This window comes from Eutrigla gurnardus (assembly GCF_963514095.1).
Source record: "Eutrigla gurnardus genome assembly, chromosome: 13".
NCBI classification, from domain to species: Eukaryota; Metazoa; Chordata; class Actinopteri; order Perciformes; family Triglidae; genus Eutrigla; species Eutrigla gurnardus.
Window position 1 is genome coordinate 2,069,679 of NC_139936.1, and position 16,958 is coordinate 2,086,636.

The 16,958-nt window shown below is 44.3% G+C and overlaps 1 protein-coding gene across 3 annotated transcripts in view; it reads right to left on the bottom strand.

Moving 5' to 3' along the window:
* The window catches only part of adgrd1 (adhesion G protein-coupled receptor D1), a 32,154-nt gene that overhangs the window by 13,197 nt on the left and 1,999 nt on the right, over nucleotides 1-16,958 (bottom strand). For all 3 annotated transcript variants that reach the window (XM_084023970.1, XM_084023969.1, XM_084023968.1), the window contains 10 exons: nucleotides 15,688-15,810; nucleotides 15,426-15,602; nucleotides 12,873-13,130; nucleotides 11,646-11,713; nucleotides 10,999-11,148; nucleotides 10,822-10,872; nucleotides 9,843-9,966; nucleotides 9,452-9,559; nucleotides 8,174-8,249; nucleotides 7,234-7,375 (listed from right to left, as the gene is read on the bottom strand). In XM_084023970.1, coding sequence (XP_083880096.1) covers nucleotides 7,234-7,375; nucleotides 8,174-8,249; nucleotides 9,452-9,559; nucleotides 9,843-9,966; nucleotides 10,822-10,872; nucleotides 10,999-11,148; nucleotides 11,646-11,713; nucleotides 12,873-13,130; nucleotides 15,426-15,602; nucleotides 15,688-15,810 — 1,277 coding nt within the window. The remainder of the gene's footprint in view (nucleotides 1-7,233; nucleotides 7,376-8,173; nucleotides 8,250-9,451; nucleotides 9,560-9,842; nucleotides 9,967-10,821; nucleotides 10,873-10,998; nucleotides 11,149-11,645; nucleotides 11,714-12,872; nucleotides 13,131-15,425; nucleotides 15,603-15,687; nucleotides 15,811-16,958) is intronic.

Below are 16,958 nucleotides of genomic sequence, written 5' to 3' on the forward strand. Positions count from 1 at the left end.
TTCTGGAGGGAACAAACACTCTGCTGCCATGTCATCATCACAACATACGATAGTGTTTTACATAATAGATCTTTAATGGTGCATCCTGACGGCGTGCTCATGGAAACACCCCCCAGCTGTTCTACGCCACCGTCACGCCGCTCGCTTGTGATCGGGAGTGAAAAGGCCGTCGACATCAGCCGCCGGCTGCCGTCTGACGCATGAGAACCCCGAAGCCTGCCTCGCGTTTTCGCCGTTTTACGTCTGCGCTGAGCCTCTTGGATAAAACGATGAGGGATGATAATAAACACTCTCCTTTAAGTCGCAGACGACATGCAGAACCCAGCAATTTGTATGAAGACAAGCTCCTCTGTCGTCTCCTCTCAGACCTCCCATCATCCGGGAGGCCGGAGCCTCGCCGTGTCTGAGGGAGTCCCACGGCATCGGGCAACGCCGGCTCATTCACACCAGAGCTTTGTGCAGCTGGTTCTCAAGAGAGGTGGAGAAGAGATGGCGAAAGCTAAGCACACACACACACACACACACACACACACACACACACACACACACACACACACACACACACACCTGTCTGGAATAATCTATTGTTCACTGAAGTAAAAGTTCAGCATTTCTATCTTTCACAGAAAACCGGAACATACAACTGCAAACAGCAGAGCGAGCTGCCAAAGCAACGGGAGGCTGATATTAAAGAGGCGAAAGTACAGTTCTCTACTCAAGTACAAGTACACATACTCTGATAAAAGTAGAAGTACTGATTCAACTTATTGACTCAAGTGACAAAGTTCAGGCTCTGAAATGTAGGCTACTCAACGTTAAAAGTGAAGGACATTTCCACAGGTTGTTTTCACAAGGCTTAGCATCATATTAATAATATTTTAAAAAGAATCGATAATTCCCCTCAAATGCATTAAAACTAAAGTAATGAGACAGGTTTGAAAATGTGAATGTAGAAAGTAAAGATAATTGTTTTAAAATGTAGGGAGTAAAAGTAAAAAGTTGTACAGATACCTGAATATTCGACTTAAGTACAAAGTATTTGTACTTTTACTTCCAACCACTATTCTACTTACAGTAGACGATAAAATGAGTCAAATATAATTAGCGTTCTAAGTGAAAGAAAATAGAATAATGAGAACAAGTGTTGGTTCTTGACCTTGATTAGTAAACGGCAGTTTCTGTCTTTAGTTTTCCAGCTTTCCCAGCGCTCGATATGAGTTTGAGAACATGAGATGCAGTTAAACGCTACAGTAAAAGGTTTGGTGAGAGGACCTTGAATAAATATGAAATATCACTTGTTAAAACAGAAAAAAGAGAAACTCCTGCACACTCCCACTCATTCCATCCAGCGCTGGTACACGAGTATGCAGCCACAAGAGCAAAGAAGTCTAAATACAGGCTTCGGCTGAGCTAAATTTAAAAAGCAGGGGGAGAAAAAAGAAAAAGACACAACCATGCGAGTGAATAAGAAAGCCATCTTCTCCTTTTCCCCTCCAAACGTTCCAGATATCTGAGAGCACACAGAGCCACGGTGTAATTTGGACTCCACTTTTCTGCATTTGGTAATGATATCAATTTTTAACAGTGCAGCTGTCAGCGGGTCCACGACAACATCAAAGCCATCAGTCACACTTCACATAATGACTAAATGTCCCAGCATCCTTCTCATGTTGATGTTGTTGTTGTTGTTGTGATGGTGTACAGTAGGTGAAAGTTCAAATCTGAGGCTGACTAAGATGTCGGCAGCTTTTTAACAAGGGCCAAATTGTTCTGCGTAACAAGTGAGAGGCCCTACATGCGATTCCCCCAAAAGCGACATTAACTGCTGTTAAATTGAGTCAGGGCAGGAAACGCTTTATTGCACCACGTCTGGGAAAGGAACAACAAGGTATGTTGTAACACGACGCCGTCCAGACGGCTCAAAGAGGCCGACCGAGCCCAAAGAGTTGACCCGGAGTTTGAGGAAAAGCACCTCGAGATGGCTTTGTCTAAAACAAAGCTCTGACGGAGCACAGATCTCCGTGCTGTTATCACAGGGGTGTTCAGACCAGAGGTCAGATTTAAGCTGATCCACATACAGCATGCGGAGCAACAATCCTGAGTCCACGCAATAAAACACAACTGGCCTTGAGTGAGATCATGCCTTCAGGGGGGAAATGTAATAAGACGTGCAGCTGTGGTCTCTGCTCAGCCGACACAGCGAGACGTGTGTGTGTGTGTGTGTGTGTGTGTGCGGGGTGTAAAGGAAACCTGGGGATGATTAAATAAAACAACAGAGATGACAGAGTTGTTTTTGATGAGGGGCAGCAGCGGCGGCGGCGGCGGCCTGTCACAGAAACACTGTACTCTGGTCAAAACAACAAATCTGACTTGGAGGTTCTCCATGCATGAATCCCACCGGCTTCCACTGAGCTGTGAGATTCTCTGGTTTCAGGCCTTTTCTGTAGGAACACGACTGCATTCCTAATGTGATGGTTTGAGCCTTTGGGAGGCGAGGAAGGAACCTCCTCCTCACCAGACACATCCACGCTGGACAATAGTATACATATTCATCAGGTGTTTTTGGTGTTCATGGTTAGCTTTCACACTGGTTTTTTATCACGCCGTTCTAACCCGACGATGTTATTCCAGATTAATTTATAGTTTGTTGAAATATGCGTTCACGTTGTACATGAGTAGAGTTTAATGTAGCTGTGTGAGCTATTTGATGAGGGGGAATGATTTCCATATACTGTTTATTTTCATTTTGCATTCCACGTCAGGTTTTTTTTTTAAACAATAGCGAGACAAAAATCTTTTTTTTTTTGTTCAATCCCACATAATTTATTTTTCCTTCCTCTGAATTCATGTTTCTAACATGGAAAGGTAGAAGTAACCATTTTGGCATTATGATGTGAGAATGTGGAGAATATATGAGATTAAATAAGGGAAATGTATTAACGTTTCAAATCTGGTGGTTGTAAAGCACCGTTTGTATGCCTGTGAACAAATAATGACATTAAAAAAATAATTATATCATCATATATTCAGTCAAAAATATATATATTTTTGACTGAATGCAGACACAAAGCAGAAGATGCTGACGTTCCTAAAGTGGTAACAAATGAATATGCTTTCTAATATTGTGGATTTTGTTACTGCGTTCAGAGTCAAAGACACGGACAACATGTTCACTTAAATTTAGTTTTGGAGAAAAAAAAAAAGTTCTGTTTTAAATTAATTCAGATTGATGTCTCTTGTCAGACTTTTAAATATGAATGTTTTATTTTCCATTTCATTTCTAACGAGATGAAGAAAAGTAGAACATTCTTGGAGAGGCGAGTCCAATGCATTTTCAGGAAGTTTTGCTTGAAAAATGACTCAATAGATTATCAAAAAAGTCTGTTGATGAACTTATGGTTCCAGTCCGAACTATCAGAGGACATTTTTATGATTGAATGAATCAAAGCAGCAGATAAAAACAGATGATGGTATCGTGAACAGATCATTACAGTTTTGGGGGTGTAACGTCTCATGATAAACCGGATGGAAAAACATTTCATAACAAACATTACTAAGACTTTTTTCTTTTTTTAACAAAGGGAACTAAATTCTGTGATTTTTAACGCTTTTAAATGTTTGCAGAGGCCGTGCAAAAGCAGATATTTTTATCTTTGTACATCCTTGATAACCATTTTCAAGGTTATTATTTTATTCTCACGTGCGTTCACAGAATGTATTCTCATGCCTTGTTACAGGTTTTTACAAACCTGATATCCAAACGCAGGTCTGAAACGAAAAATGCATTATTTGAGGTCATGGAGAGAATGATAGAAACAGAATGTGGGACGTTTTTCTACTTTACTTCTGGGCTCGAAGCTCTGCTCGTTTTGCACGTAGCGAGATGTGGTGGTCGCGAGGTTAGAGTGGTGATAGGAGGGGGGGGAGAACGGGAGGGGCTGCAGAGAGAGAAACTCTAAATCTTTTGGCAAGAGAGGGATAGCAATAGCCAGACCTCCATCTGTGATTGATCAGTGTGTTGGCTCACACAGCTTGTGTTTGTATCCATGTTGGTGCATGGATGGGTGTGTGTGGTTGGGAGGGAGGGAGGGAGACGGAGGGAGACGGAGGAGAGATTTTGACCACAAACTTTAAGCTGGGCGTGTTCTGGGAGTTATAAAAAGACTGGCAGTAAAGGGCGCTTATTATTATTGTGGCACAAAAGAGCTGATACCGGCGTCGGCATCACGGGTTATCAGAGAAAGTGTTAAACAAGCTCGGGGTGGTCGATTGATCAGCCGCTCCGACGAGTCTAGACGTCTCCGTAAACACGAGAACACCCAGCTTCCCCTCTCTCGGCCCCTCTGACCCATTCACTCACTTCCCACCAAAGCTCCCTTTCATGTTCTGTAAATCACAGGGAGGATACAGCTTAATGGACCACTACGTCACTCACGGGTCCTTGTCCAGTCACTCGGTGGATATGGGAACTGACAGAGTAATGGCTGAAGAGCAATCTTATTGATTTTTCTTTTTTAGTGTGTGTAGAAAATAAGAAGTCGTTTCAGCAAAAGTTTTGGGAGGAAAATACTCCGTATTTCCTCTGGAGAGTTAGATGAGAAGATCAACAGCACTTTGATGAGTGTCTGTTAAATGTAAGGCCTCACACAAACGAGTGGAAACAGGGAAATAGCTAGCCCAGAAACTGATACAGGAAGGTGTAAATTAGTGACGTTTAGAGGCGCCATCTTTTCCCAGACTTTAAGCTAAGCTAGGCTAACCAGCTGCTAGCTGCAGTCCTATATCTAACATCCAGATGCAATAGTGTTCTTCTCATCTTACTCTCCACCTAGAAAACAAATAATAAGACGCTCTTTGAAAGTGAATGATTGGTAGTTCTACAGCCCAGATGAAATGATATTAAAGTGAGGGGCAGATAGAGGCCTTGGCCCTTCTTGCAGCTTTATAAGTCAGGCCCGCTTGTCAAAATGTGTTTTTAAAATCCTCTCCGTTTTGACCCTATAAATCCACTCATGAAATGAATCCTTCCATTTATTCACTCACGATGCTTTGACAGGAGAGGAGGACGGGGAGGTGTCGGCCTTTTGTATTAATGTTTAACCACGGACCCCCGACGCCTCCCACTCTTCTCTCCTCGGCCTCTCTCAAACTGAACTTGAGTCAGACAAAAGTAATAAATCACAGCTGGAGCCAGGGTCCAATCAACGCCGCGGCCCAATGCCGTGAGAAAGCATGCGGGCCTCCGTCCGGGGGTATCGAACGCGTTCCGTTCCACCGTTCATGGCGGGCGCGTCGGCTCTGACTTAGTCAGTTGGGAATGGCGTGACCTCACCGTGAGTCTGTTTCGGTGTACTCAGAGGGCATCAATCAAGACGGCAAGGTCGCCCGCCGACCTCCGGAGAGCGGTACCTGCCGGGACACAAGGTTCTTCACACGGTTTGGCGACGCCATCGATCCCCGTTACGTTGTTTATCACAGCAGGTGTCAGATAGGAGAAAACGGATGACGCTTGGCTCTGAGCCATGACACTAGGTGAATGTTTGTACAGGAAAAAGAGGTGGCACACTGGACTGGTTGTTACCAAGACGACGTGAGAAGACGGATGAGGACGCTGACACATTTCTGCTTCAGACACACTCAGCCCCCCCCCGCTGGCTTTTAATGAAGGCCCTGGGTGTTTGTCTACGTTCTGGGGATAAACAGAGAGGTCGGCCGCAAATCACTTAACTCCCGGCCACTGAACCGGCGTCTCAAGAGGACATCCTCGAGGCTACAGCGTGGTGAAGAGCCACACAAGCGATGACGGGAAAGTTCGGCCGCATACTGCGTGAGTCGCCCTCCCTGCCTCCAAACTGGGGAGGTGATAAGTATCCACCAGCTGCCAAAGACACTAAAACTCCCAAAAATAGCCGTGTTTGTTTTTTATTTTTAACTAAATCCAACAACAGCAGCAAAGCAGTTATAGAAACACAACCCACGATAAAAGCCAGAAAGAGCTGCGTGCCAAATTACGATGCAGCTCCTAAATAACGTTCGTCCGAGCGATGCAGCCTAAATTAAGTTGAAATATGCTGGCATGGTGGTTCCGAACCGGTACATGTCGTGTTAGTAATGGGCAAAACAGTTTATATGTAATGGGCTAGAGGGGAAAGAATGCAAGAAACCTGATTTATCCTTACATCAGAGGTAAAGCAATCCAACTAAAATAGAAACACCTTGACTAAACAGACAGCAGAGCTGGTGAGCATCTCCAGCACTCCCATAACAAAGCAGATTATACGCCTTCTCCCATGGTGTCTGCTAAAACAAACACAGTAATCATTGTCACAGGAACCAAGCCAGATGATTTCAGCATAAACATTTATTTCACCAGGGAAAATGAAGGCAAACAAAGCAATATTACCATGGTTTCATGAAGCTGCATGGCTTTCATTTGTGCTCTTACGAGTGAGGAGAGGGGGAAAAAGTATCGGTAATTCACTTCAATAGAAAATGAATAATTCTTGTAGGACTTGTAAATGAAATTGTTGGGCTGTTTAGTCAACTACCTCATTAATGCTATTGTATGATAGTATAATAGGATTTGAACACGATACATTTAGATGAAAAGAACGGCTTCAAAATCCTGTTAATGTGCATATATACTGTATATATATATATATACACACACACACACACACACACACACACACACACACACACACACACACACACACACACACACACACACACACACACAACTGCCATATTTCAGACGCAAACTAATGCGATACACATTCTAAATTGCCATTATGAGTTTCAACATATTTTCCCGTGGAAAACTGGCACGGCTCCTGCCATATAAGCAGAGAAGAACAAAAAAATCTGTTGTTCATAAAAATAAATTTATTGTTCCTAGTCCGCAGTTCAAATGTCCACAACCAGTTTGTTTTCTGGAAGCCACATCCTCCGCGAGGCCGGCTAATGAACACCAAAATAGGCTTCAGCTGCACAAGCGTCGTCAGTGATGGACAGCACCTTCTTATACCAAGATAGAGCTGAGAGATTTCATAGGGGGGGGGGGGGGATCTGGCTACAGTAGCCACAGTAACCACGGCCCTCATGCCTCTGTTAAGGTGGGTGCAACTGGAAAAGCACTCCCGGTTTGCCAGTATGACTGACTCACACAGAATGTAAATAGAGACCCACAGTCGAATAAGGAGAAAGTGGGACATTTGATGGGATGGTTCTTACCAGGACGTGTTTCAGGACGATCTTGATAAGTGGCGTTCCGGAGAGGTTGAGCGACAGCGCCGGCGAAGGCTCCACTTTCAGAGAGATCAGGCAGCTTGCTACCTGGATCTTGTGATCCTTGAAATCAGACGCTTCGTTAATCCTGAGAGACAAAAAGAAAAAAATGAGGGAGAATGTAAGAAAAGAAGGTCAAGAGAGACATAACCAATAGTCAGATATGTCAGAAGAAATAATAAACTGTAATTTCACATGAACACATAATTGTTAGACACTGGCATTCACGTGGCACTTTGATCATCTGTCTTTATAATTAATCACACTGACAAGCAGCACCGTTGCATCAATAGTGTTTCAAGACAATCCGATATGTGACATCGGGATCATACAAGCATCACCTCTCTATCATCACACCGCTCTCACCCACAGAGACACTGCCATATTAAAAATCAATCAGCCACATATTTGACATGTTTGCTTCTTTAACAGCTGTGATATACAGAGCAGGGGAATAAACAGGTTGCTTAGACGCTGTTATGTCAAGATTGGTAAAAATAAACAGTGGCGCCCGAGTGGAACAAGCCGGGCCAGTGATGGGATAATAACTGTGAGGGGGGGTGTTAAATGCAGAGCTAATAGCAGGGTGTATCAGTCGGTGGAGGTTGAGTGGTGAGATGAGAGATAGGCCAGAGGACAGATAAGGCCCTGGCCCCAGGCATCGGACGTTTTTGCGGGTCAGGAAGTAGCGGCGCCTTAGTGCCAGAGGACCTGATCCCCACACAGGAAGTACAAAGAGAAAAGCCGGATTTTTTGTTTAGAATATCTAAGAGATAAAACCCTGGTCAGAAACAAAGTGGCATGATTGGACTGCGGCAACAAAACAAACCCCAGCAAAGGTCAGTGTGTGTGACTTCTCACGTAAGGGGTTTCCCTGTCCTTTTACCTGGTCTTGACGGGGCTGATCTCTTTGTAGTAGTTGTGCATGTTGTGGTAGAAGAGGCCAACGATGGTGGTTTGAGCTGAGGGGGAAAAAGAAGACAACACACGGGAGTTGAATGTCCTGGGCGGCGGGGCTGGGAATGTAATGATGCGCTGCTAAAATGCTCACAAAGAAGGGAAGTTAATTAACGCCGCCTTGTCGCAGCACACTGGCACTGGTGGGCTAAAAGGCCGGCCGTACGCTCGCACGAGGGTGAAAGGGAGAGGGCTGGAGAATCACGTGGATGCTGGGAAATCTTATGAAACCTCTACACGGCCCCCCCCTCCCCTAATCTGACCTATCATCCAACTCGGTCCCACCTCAATACTGCAAGATAAACAATGAAAGTGGGAGGAAATCCTTAATGGTGCTGTTCCTCCCTTCAAAAGGGGCCTCTACCTGGGTCCCACTGACTGTAACGAAAGCTCGCTGATGTCAAACAAATGTGTGGGGTGCTATATATGCTGCAGGAGAGTTTCTAACCTTCCAAAAAAATGATTTCAACAGAATGACCCCCGGAAAGTATTCCGAGAGAGCTCCGGGCGGCCGGCTTACTTATATAAACTCTCCAAAAGTATCCAAACACACCCCTGTGTAGCATGCTCTCTTTCTAATTGGGTCATAAAACGTTCCCTCAGAGCATTTCATACAGCCAGGTATTCAGGGCTATGAGTTAATTTAGCTCTTATGTGTCAAGCAATAACATATATTCCATTTCTGATAACAGTCCTTTAATGAATTATTAAAAAGGTTCTATTCCAGTGACTGTATGGCAACACGGTGCATGGAGCAGCCAGGTGGAGCCGATCTGACCTGAACACGAAGCCAAACCAGCAAAGTTTAACGTCCGAGCCGTAATTACGGCTCTCCCTCACTCCACTATGTGAGTCCATTCTTCTTCACGACAGAGGAAAGTGGAGAAAAAGTGATCCCTCGCTCATTCGTTCCGTTTTGAATAAAAGGGTAAACTGCCAACATTAAAGTCGTAGCTGGATTTCTATGGTGCGCCGTAAAGTCGCACAAAAGCCCTCATGGTCCTCCTGTCCTACACTGTATGTTCACAGCTTTAAATCTTCATGTAGTAAATTAGTGGCAAATAAACAAGAGGCTCCCAGCTGGACAGCTTTCTCTTGGCAGAACCAGAACACAGCTAGTGTTCACACTCAAACCAAGAGAAGCTCTTACTTTGTGCACAGAGAATCCTGGGCGTCACTGGACGTACTCTGTAATAGTTGCACTCACACTGCATGGCGAACGCCTCTCCAGGCACGGAGATGTAACTCTTGCCTTGTGTGGGGAAGCGGTAATGCATCAGGTTGTACTTCTGTGGGAATTTCATCAGAGAGTAGTCTGTGGGGGGTCAGAGGTTAGAGAAAAAACAGAGTGAGAAGTGAGCTAATAAGATCTGCTTTTATTGGAGCGGATAAAAGATGGGAAGAAAACTACAAGCAACTTAGTGGCAAACAAAGAAAAGACCCACACCCACGAGGGTGAGGTGGAGGGGTTTGACCTCCGGTTTTCTGACCCGCATGTGTCCTCTGAAAAAGAAAACGAATGATGTCACCTTGTCCTTCTGACACACACAAACTACAAACTAGTGAGTCACCGTGTGGAGAGCTGACAGCACACTGACCTGCAACGAAGGATGTTCCACCCAGGGAGATGGGGGCGTCCGGGCTGGGCTCCAGGTTAGTCACCATGTGTTCCATCACCCTGTCCACGGTCTCGATCAGGCCGCTGACCACGGGGCTGGACTGCTGCACAGCAACCACCCGGCAGAGGTTCACAATCAATTCACTAAACATCTCTCTTTACAGGTTCCAAGTACAATAAACTAGTTAAAAGGTGACCACAAAGGTCAGTTTTAACAGGTGAAAACAGTTCTTTGATCATGGTGGGAGCCTTCCAAAGTCTACAGAAATAACCTTCATCAAGTCATCAGCACAATACCTGAAATACCTGCTGGAAAAGCAACAATGGACTGATTCTATTGGCTGCATGATGCCAAATGGAGAATCACGCTTTTTTTTAAAACCAGGTGTGTGAAATGAAGTGAAGCCAATGCATGAGAGCCTCAGACTTGCATCATCAGGAATCTGATCCACGAGGGGCTTACTGAACGCTGTATCTAATGCAGGAGTTTTGCATTCTCATACGTGAACATCTGTTTCAGCTTGCCTCCTATGAAAACAAGCATGCCTGGTCTGAGGACTCCATGTCCTGAAAGCACACATTTGCTCAAACGTGTTTTTTTCCTCCGTTTGTATGTTAAGCACCCGGAGATCAGGCCGGGGATGACAGCACAGCACAGGACGCTGCATATTTACATTCACAGCATTGTGTTGCAAAGCACCAAGTCAGCAGTGCTGTCTCATACAATTTGCACCACGTTATTTGCCCCAACATACTGTAATCCTGTGTGGGTACTCTGCCAGGTACTGTTATTACTGCTGGCACCATTTATGCCCAAATATGCCGTGTCAAAATCTCGAAACTCAGCGGATCCCCCGAGTGCCTCGGATTAAACGTATTCACCAAATTGCATATGTTGCATTATGTCATGTTTGAAGATTGCGCAAAAAAAACAAAAAACTCATGGTGAACTCATTTACCTCTGGCAGCCCCGGAGAGGACAGCACTTCTTCCACACTTTTGAGAAAAGCCTGGATGGAAGAAAATGGACATCACGGAACTGTTGCATCATATACACATGGGTGGGCATTGTGTCTACGTGTGAACTGGCTTTGCAAGTGTAACAAGTGTGTGTGTGCTGGATTGTGCTCCAGGACCTGTGTGAGGTTGTTGGCAGTGTTGTGAGGAATAGTCCTATTGGGCAGCGCCTTAAGGAAGCTCAACACAGGCAGAGTCTCGGGGTCCGGGGAGCTTTGGACCTCCTCGCGCTGACTGCTGACGACGGGAGGACTCGCTTCGGTGGCGCTCTGGGGAGACGGCACATCAGGCGGTGAATTAAGTTGACTATCAGGAGGCGGTTTCCGAAAGGAGGTCCCAGTTCCAACATACACAGGATGTTTAGCGACCGAACTCGGGAAAACACTCTTTAGGACAAGTGATTCAGTGTAACTCCATTTCGGCCTAGTGCCCTACAGGGAGACATTTTGCAGCTGTCTCCACTTTCTTCTATTTCTTTATCCGTTTTCTACCTCCAAAGCCTTTTAATAAACAGTACAAATCTATTCACATGTGCTCTCAATATCCCTTTTTCTCTCTCCAGCTCTTCTACCTTCAAAAAGGAAACGACAGCTGAATAAGAAATTAACTGTTTTGCATTGTCCCCCAAAAATGTATTCAAATTGTTAACATAACGTTTCTTTGTAGATTGCAATAACGTTGTTCCACACATGTACTTCATCCAATTAAATGTTTTAGGCATCACCTCTGTTTCTGTTCAAGCACAAGTGAGAGTAGACAAACTCACGGGTGTTGGTGCGGTTGAAGTGACTTCTCTGGAGGCTGTGGGTGTCGTGGCAGACACAATGGCCTGGCCTAGAAAAGACAATACAAAAAGGCTCCATCACAATATGTGACATGAATACACCGTGTGGAATTTTCTAGTCTGGATTACCCCATTTGAGAATTGTTGTTATTTAAATCCTCCGGTGAACCTGACCTGGCGAAGCTGCTGTATCCTAACTGGCTTTTATCACCATACAGCTCACAGTTTATGAGGTTGGACCGTGCCCAGTCATGAAAGGAGATAGATAGACATCCACAACACTGGAATCATCAAACACACAGACCTCTGCCACGAGCTCCCGTACAAGACCAAGATACCTTTTGATGTCATTTCATAAAAACAAAACAGCACTAACTAGCTACATAAAACCACCATATATGGGCGCACATAAGAGGTGTCAGTCTGAACCTTTCCTGCTCTACTTTGGTTCAACGCAACGTTTTATGTGTGCTCTGCAGAAGTGAAAATATTTTTCTGTAACCATAACAGTTGGGCTCTTTGCGTCTGGTAATGGTCTTGGTAACGACTTCGGGGGAAGAAATCAAGGCAGTGAGCACATTCTGCTTCATTCATTGGAAGCGTTCGAAGCTCCAACAGTGGACAGTAATATACATCAGAGGAGATAGTGTGTGCATCGTCACTAATCGGTGTGTTTTGTACCCGCCTACTTGCGCAAGAGGTACATGTCATCTGGTTGGGACCATGTCCCGGACAGCCGTTTGTGTTGATATGTCTTATCACACCGCATGATGATGGTATTTATAAGTTCTCATAAATGTCAAATGTTTTTGGCACTCTTCTCACCAAAAGGAGGTAAACAGCGACAGAACAAACACAGTCGAGAGTGCGGGGGTTTCTGTCCTCCTAGCGCATATTAAGCTGTCACATTCAGTCCTAATGATCTGCCCCCTGCGACCCAACACTCCTCTGCTCTGCTTATAAGGCAGAACTATGTGAGACATGTCACTTACACGGTGGAAGGTCATGAAAACGTTTGGAGCAGAAAGACGGGGAGCTGGGGCGTAAATGTACAGTTTAATGTCTAATTATGCATGTATGCTTCAGATGGAATGTAGTGAGGAAAAGGATGGAAATTGCTTTTTAACCCCGTTTCCTGCATTATAACAGAAATGCCACATTGTAGAATTACAGTAAAAAATACTTTCCAGTAGAGCGTGATGTCCCCACCTGTGGCTGCACTGTAGTAGAGGAAGATCTCGTTAGGCGAAAGGGCCCGTTCCCAGATGACAAACTCATCGAAGGCGCCCGTTACGTAGTGCCCATAAGCCCTGTCGTTGCCAGTTCCGATGACAAGGTCGGGATAGGGGTCACCGTAGTTCTCCGAGACGCTGCCGACCGTGTCGCCGGCGGTGAAGGTCCCATTGATGTAGACCTTCAGACCGTCCTTTTTGGTCCATGTGAAGAGAATGTGGGTCCAGTGAGGCCCTGAGAGTGGGAACATACACGGTATTTAATCTTTATGGCACCACAGACCTTCAAGCAAGAGTGGCTGATTAACAGAGGTGGGAAGTAACCAAGTACAAATACTTACTCTTACTGCGCAGGTATCTGTATTTTTACTTTTACTCACTTAATGCATTTTAGCTTCCCTTTTTTTTAGGGAAGCTACTATTCATATATATATATATATATATATATATATATATATATATATATATATATGTATATATATATATTATGGTATGTTACACTGGAACATTTTTATCCCCAGATTTATTTATTTTCTTTTTTCTAAATGTATTGTCCAAAGTAAATTTTTATGTGGCGTACATGTCTGATCTGCTGTATATGTGGAATTATTAAATAAAGTTAAAAAATAAAACGTGAGCATTCTAAGGTTTAGCAGGTGCTTTAGGGCGGGGCTAGCTGCTGATTGACAGGTCGCTGCTGCCTCCGTTGCTCCCAATGCTATTATAAGCTACATTCATTTCACACTTAGCTGTAAACTTTACCTTGAATGGACGTGATCTCTATTAACGGCTTCACACCAGAAAGTTCGGATCCACGAAAAAATACATAAATTCACTTTTCTGTTAAACGGTTGCAACGACAAAACCATCCAAGATGATAACGACTCAAAATGCTGAGCTCGAGGCTTCAAAACCGCCGCCCACAAAATGAGTGACGTCACGACGACTACGCCCACTTCGTATGTAGTCTGTGGTCTACCGTATGCTAAATAACACTAAACACAAAGTGACTGAGTCTGATAGGAATCTCATTCGTTTACGCTAACGTTAACTTTTTTTAAAATGGCCGAACACGACCCTAGAAGTCAAGGCCGTTGTCCGTCATTGTGCTGCCTTCACGTGCTAGTCGGAAGATCCCACTTCCCACTTGTGGAATTACGAAAATGGGGTATACGTAATAAAAGTCAATTTGTTATCGACAATATATCAAGTTAAGTTTACTTAGATTACAGATTAAATGCTAATACACGTTTCGTGGTTAAAAATGAAGAATTACGTACCATCCATTATTAAATCTGTCTTCTTCTCTGTCACCCCGACTCGGGAACTCAGGCATTACAATTATCTCCCACTAACCCACTCGTAATTATGATTTGAGGGGGGCGTTCATGTGCAATTTCCGAATCGGCAAGTTGTAATTACCATAATTCCGACACCACGTGAAGGCAACATAACTGCACGCCCCCCAGGCAACTTTACACTACAAAGAACTCATTTTTTCACTTCCCCCCTTTGTATTTCTGAAGAGAATTGATCGTGAGTGGAGTCCCATTAGACAACACATCTGAAATCACTTCCACCAGGCGAGCAAAAGCACAACTCAGTGGATGTTGGAATATAAACCATGTGTGCCAAAAGACCCACTGAAACGTGTTAACTCTCTTCTCGGTTTCTTCGTGTAGAGACATGTGTAATGTTACATTCTTGGCCTTCAGTGATAATTAGATTTGGTGACACCGGGCACCTTCAAGGTTTCATTTAATCAACCCTCAAAGTTTTTCCTCACACACACACACACACACACACACACACACACACACACACACACACACACACACACACACACACACACACACACACACACACACATGAGAAAGAGAGAAAACCTGACAGGTATCCCAAAACGCCAACATGTCACACATGAGAACCAGATGACGTTTGATCCTCTGTGACTGAACCCTGAAATCTAAATTAAGTTATGAACGCCCCGTGAACACAACCTTGAGCAACTGCAGCGAAAAACAACGATGACAAATGTCATTTGAGAACAAAAACACCGGCTTTAAAAGTTTCACATTTCCATTTCATCAAAAAAACACCCGTTTGCCAGATCGTTTCTCTTTTTTTTTTTTTCCAGAATTCAAAGTGTGGGTCTCACTCTGAGTCAGTGTGAGACCAATAGAGTCTCTGACCATTATCGTGTTTCAAATTTCATCCGGCTTAATCACCAAACATTATTGCAGCCTATTTAAGGAGGAAATTACCACATCTCATTACACATTCCATAATAATTGTATGTTTTGATGATACGGCGAAAGATTTCTGAAATTTATCCTCCACTTGCCAAATCAACTGTCTGCGGCTACATCTGGCTTCAGTTAACTCGAACCATGAATGCAACTCCATAACTAACAATTTATGGTTGAAGACAAAAACATATATAGATATAGATATATATATAAAACCAAAAGATGCATTCCTCATGCAGTGCAAATGGGAATGCAGCTAAAAGACCAGTGTGCTACCGTACCTGGGACTCTGATGTTGGCCTTCCACCTGTGGTTGTTGCCTCGAGTGTAAAACTCCACGTATCCTCCGAAGGGATTGGTGTAGACGGAGAAGCCGTTGGAGATAACTTTTCCTCCAGACGTCACGGCAAAGCGGGACTCTACCTCGTAGTTTTTCCAAAAAAAGGAGAAGGTAATCCCTAGAAGATGACAGAGCGATGAAACCACAGAGACTCAAATGGTTTAGCCCAATTATCTTATATGCTTCAGCTCCGCTGCACTCACCCTCCGGACCACACCAAGTAGGGTCGCTGATACAGGAGTTCTGGTAGTTTCCAAAGTGGAGAAAGGTGCCACCGTTATCTCCATTCAGAAAGATGCCCTTGTTGACCATTCCTTCAACAATATCTGCAGCAAAGCACAAATCAAAGGCATGATTTTGCTTGAAAATAGCAAGCCGGGAGGGGGGGGGGGTCTACTTAAGTGCCAAAATATTCAGGACCACTGTAGGAGAAAAAACTGGAGCCGAGAGAGGGGGCAATATTTCGAGGAGAAAAGTGGCAAATTTGTGAATTTATAAACTAATTTCCGAGTTTATTACGATGCTAACAACCGTCATCTATGCTAGCTAACTTCCCATGAATGTTATGTTTGTAATGAATCATCCCAACGTGTGACAACGCCTCGTTAAGGTCCTTAGTGTGATGATGTTGATGCTTATTGTTGGTTTTATTTATACGAGGCCAAATTGTCATCTTATGGGTGTTTATTGATCGGGGCGGTTGGGCTAAGATGCTAGCGGTAGCTTTCACTCGTTGTCAAGCAACTTGTTTAAAGTTGCTTGCTACCACTAGCATCTTAGCCCAACCGCCCCGATCAATAAACACCCATAAGATGACAATTCATTAGATGTATTCATTTGAAACAGAACAAATGCCTACATTCATGGGATGTTAGCCGGATGTTAAGCAAATCTGCGACTTTATAAACGTTTTTTTCTTGGAATACTGCCCCCCTCTCTGGACTCCATTTCTTCGTTTTTCTACAGTGGCCCTGATACACCACCATACTTAATAGTCAACAAATCATACATGTTGTTTTAGTGCAAAGTGATGAATGTGAGGGTTTTGATGTATTAATATGTTACAGCTCTGGTTTTTGATGAAAAGCTAACGATGAATGACAAAATAATGAAAGAGGCAAAGAATTCCTCATCTCGTGCTTCACGGACAAAAGTGGTAAAAAAACGTGTGAAAGCGTTCGGCTGGACCGTGTGTGTGGATGCAGGGAGGAGAAACGGGGGATGGGTGGTGGTGGTGGGTGGTAATGGTGTTGATGGGTGGTGGTGATGGTGTTGATGGGTGGTGTTGATGGTGTTGATGGGTGGTGTTGATGGTGGTGGTGGTGCGTGGGTGGTGATGGGTGATGTTGGTGGGTGGTGGGTGTTGATGATGGGTGGTGGTGGGTGGTGATGGTGGTGGGTGGTTGATGGTGGGTGGTGATGGGTGGTGGTGATGATGGGTGGTGGTGGGTGGTGATGGTTGATGGTGGGTGAT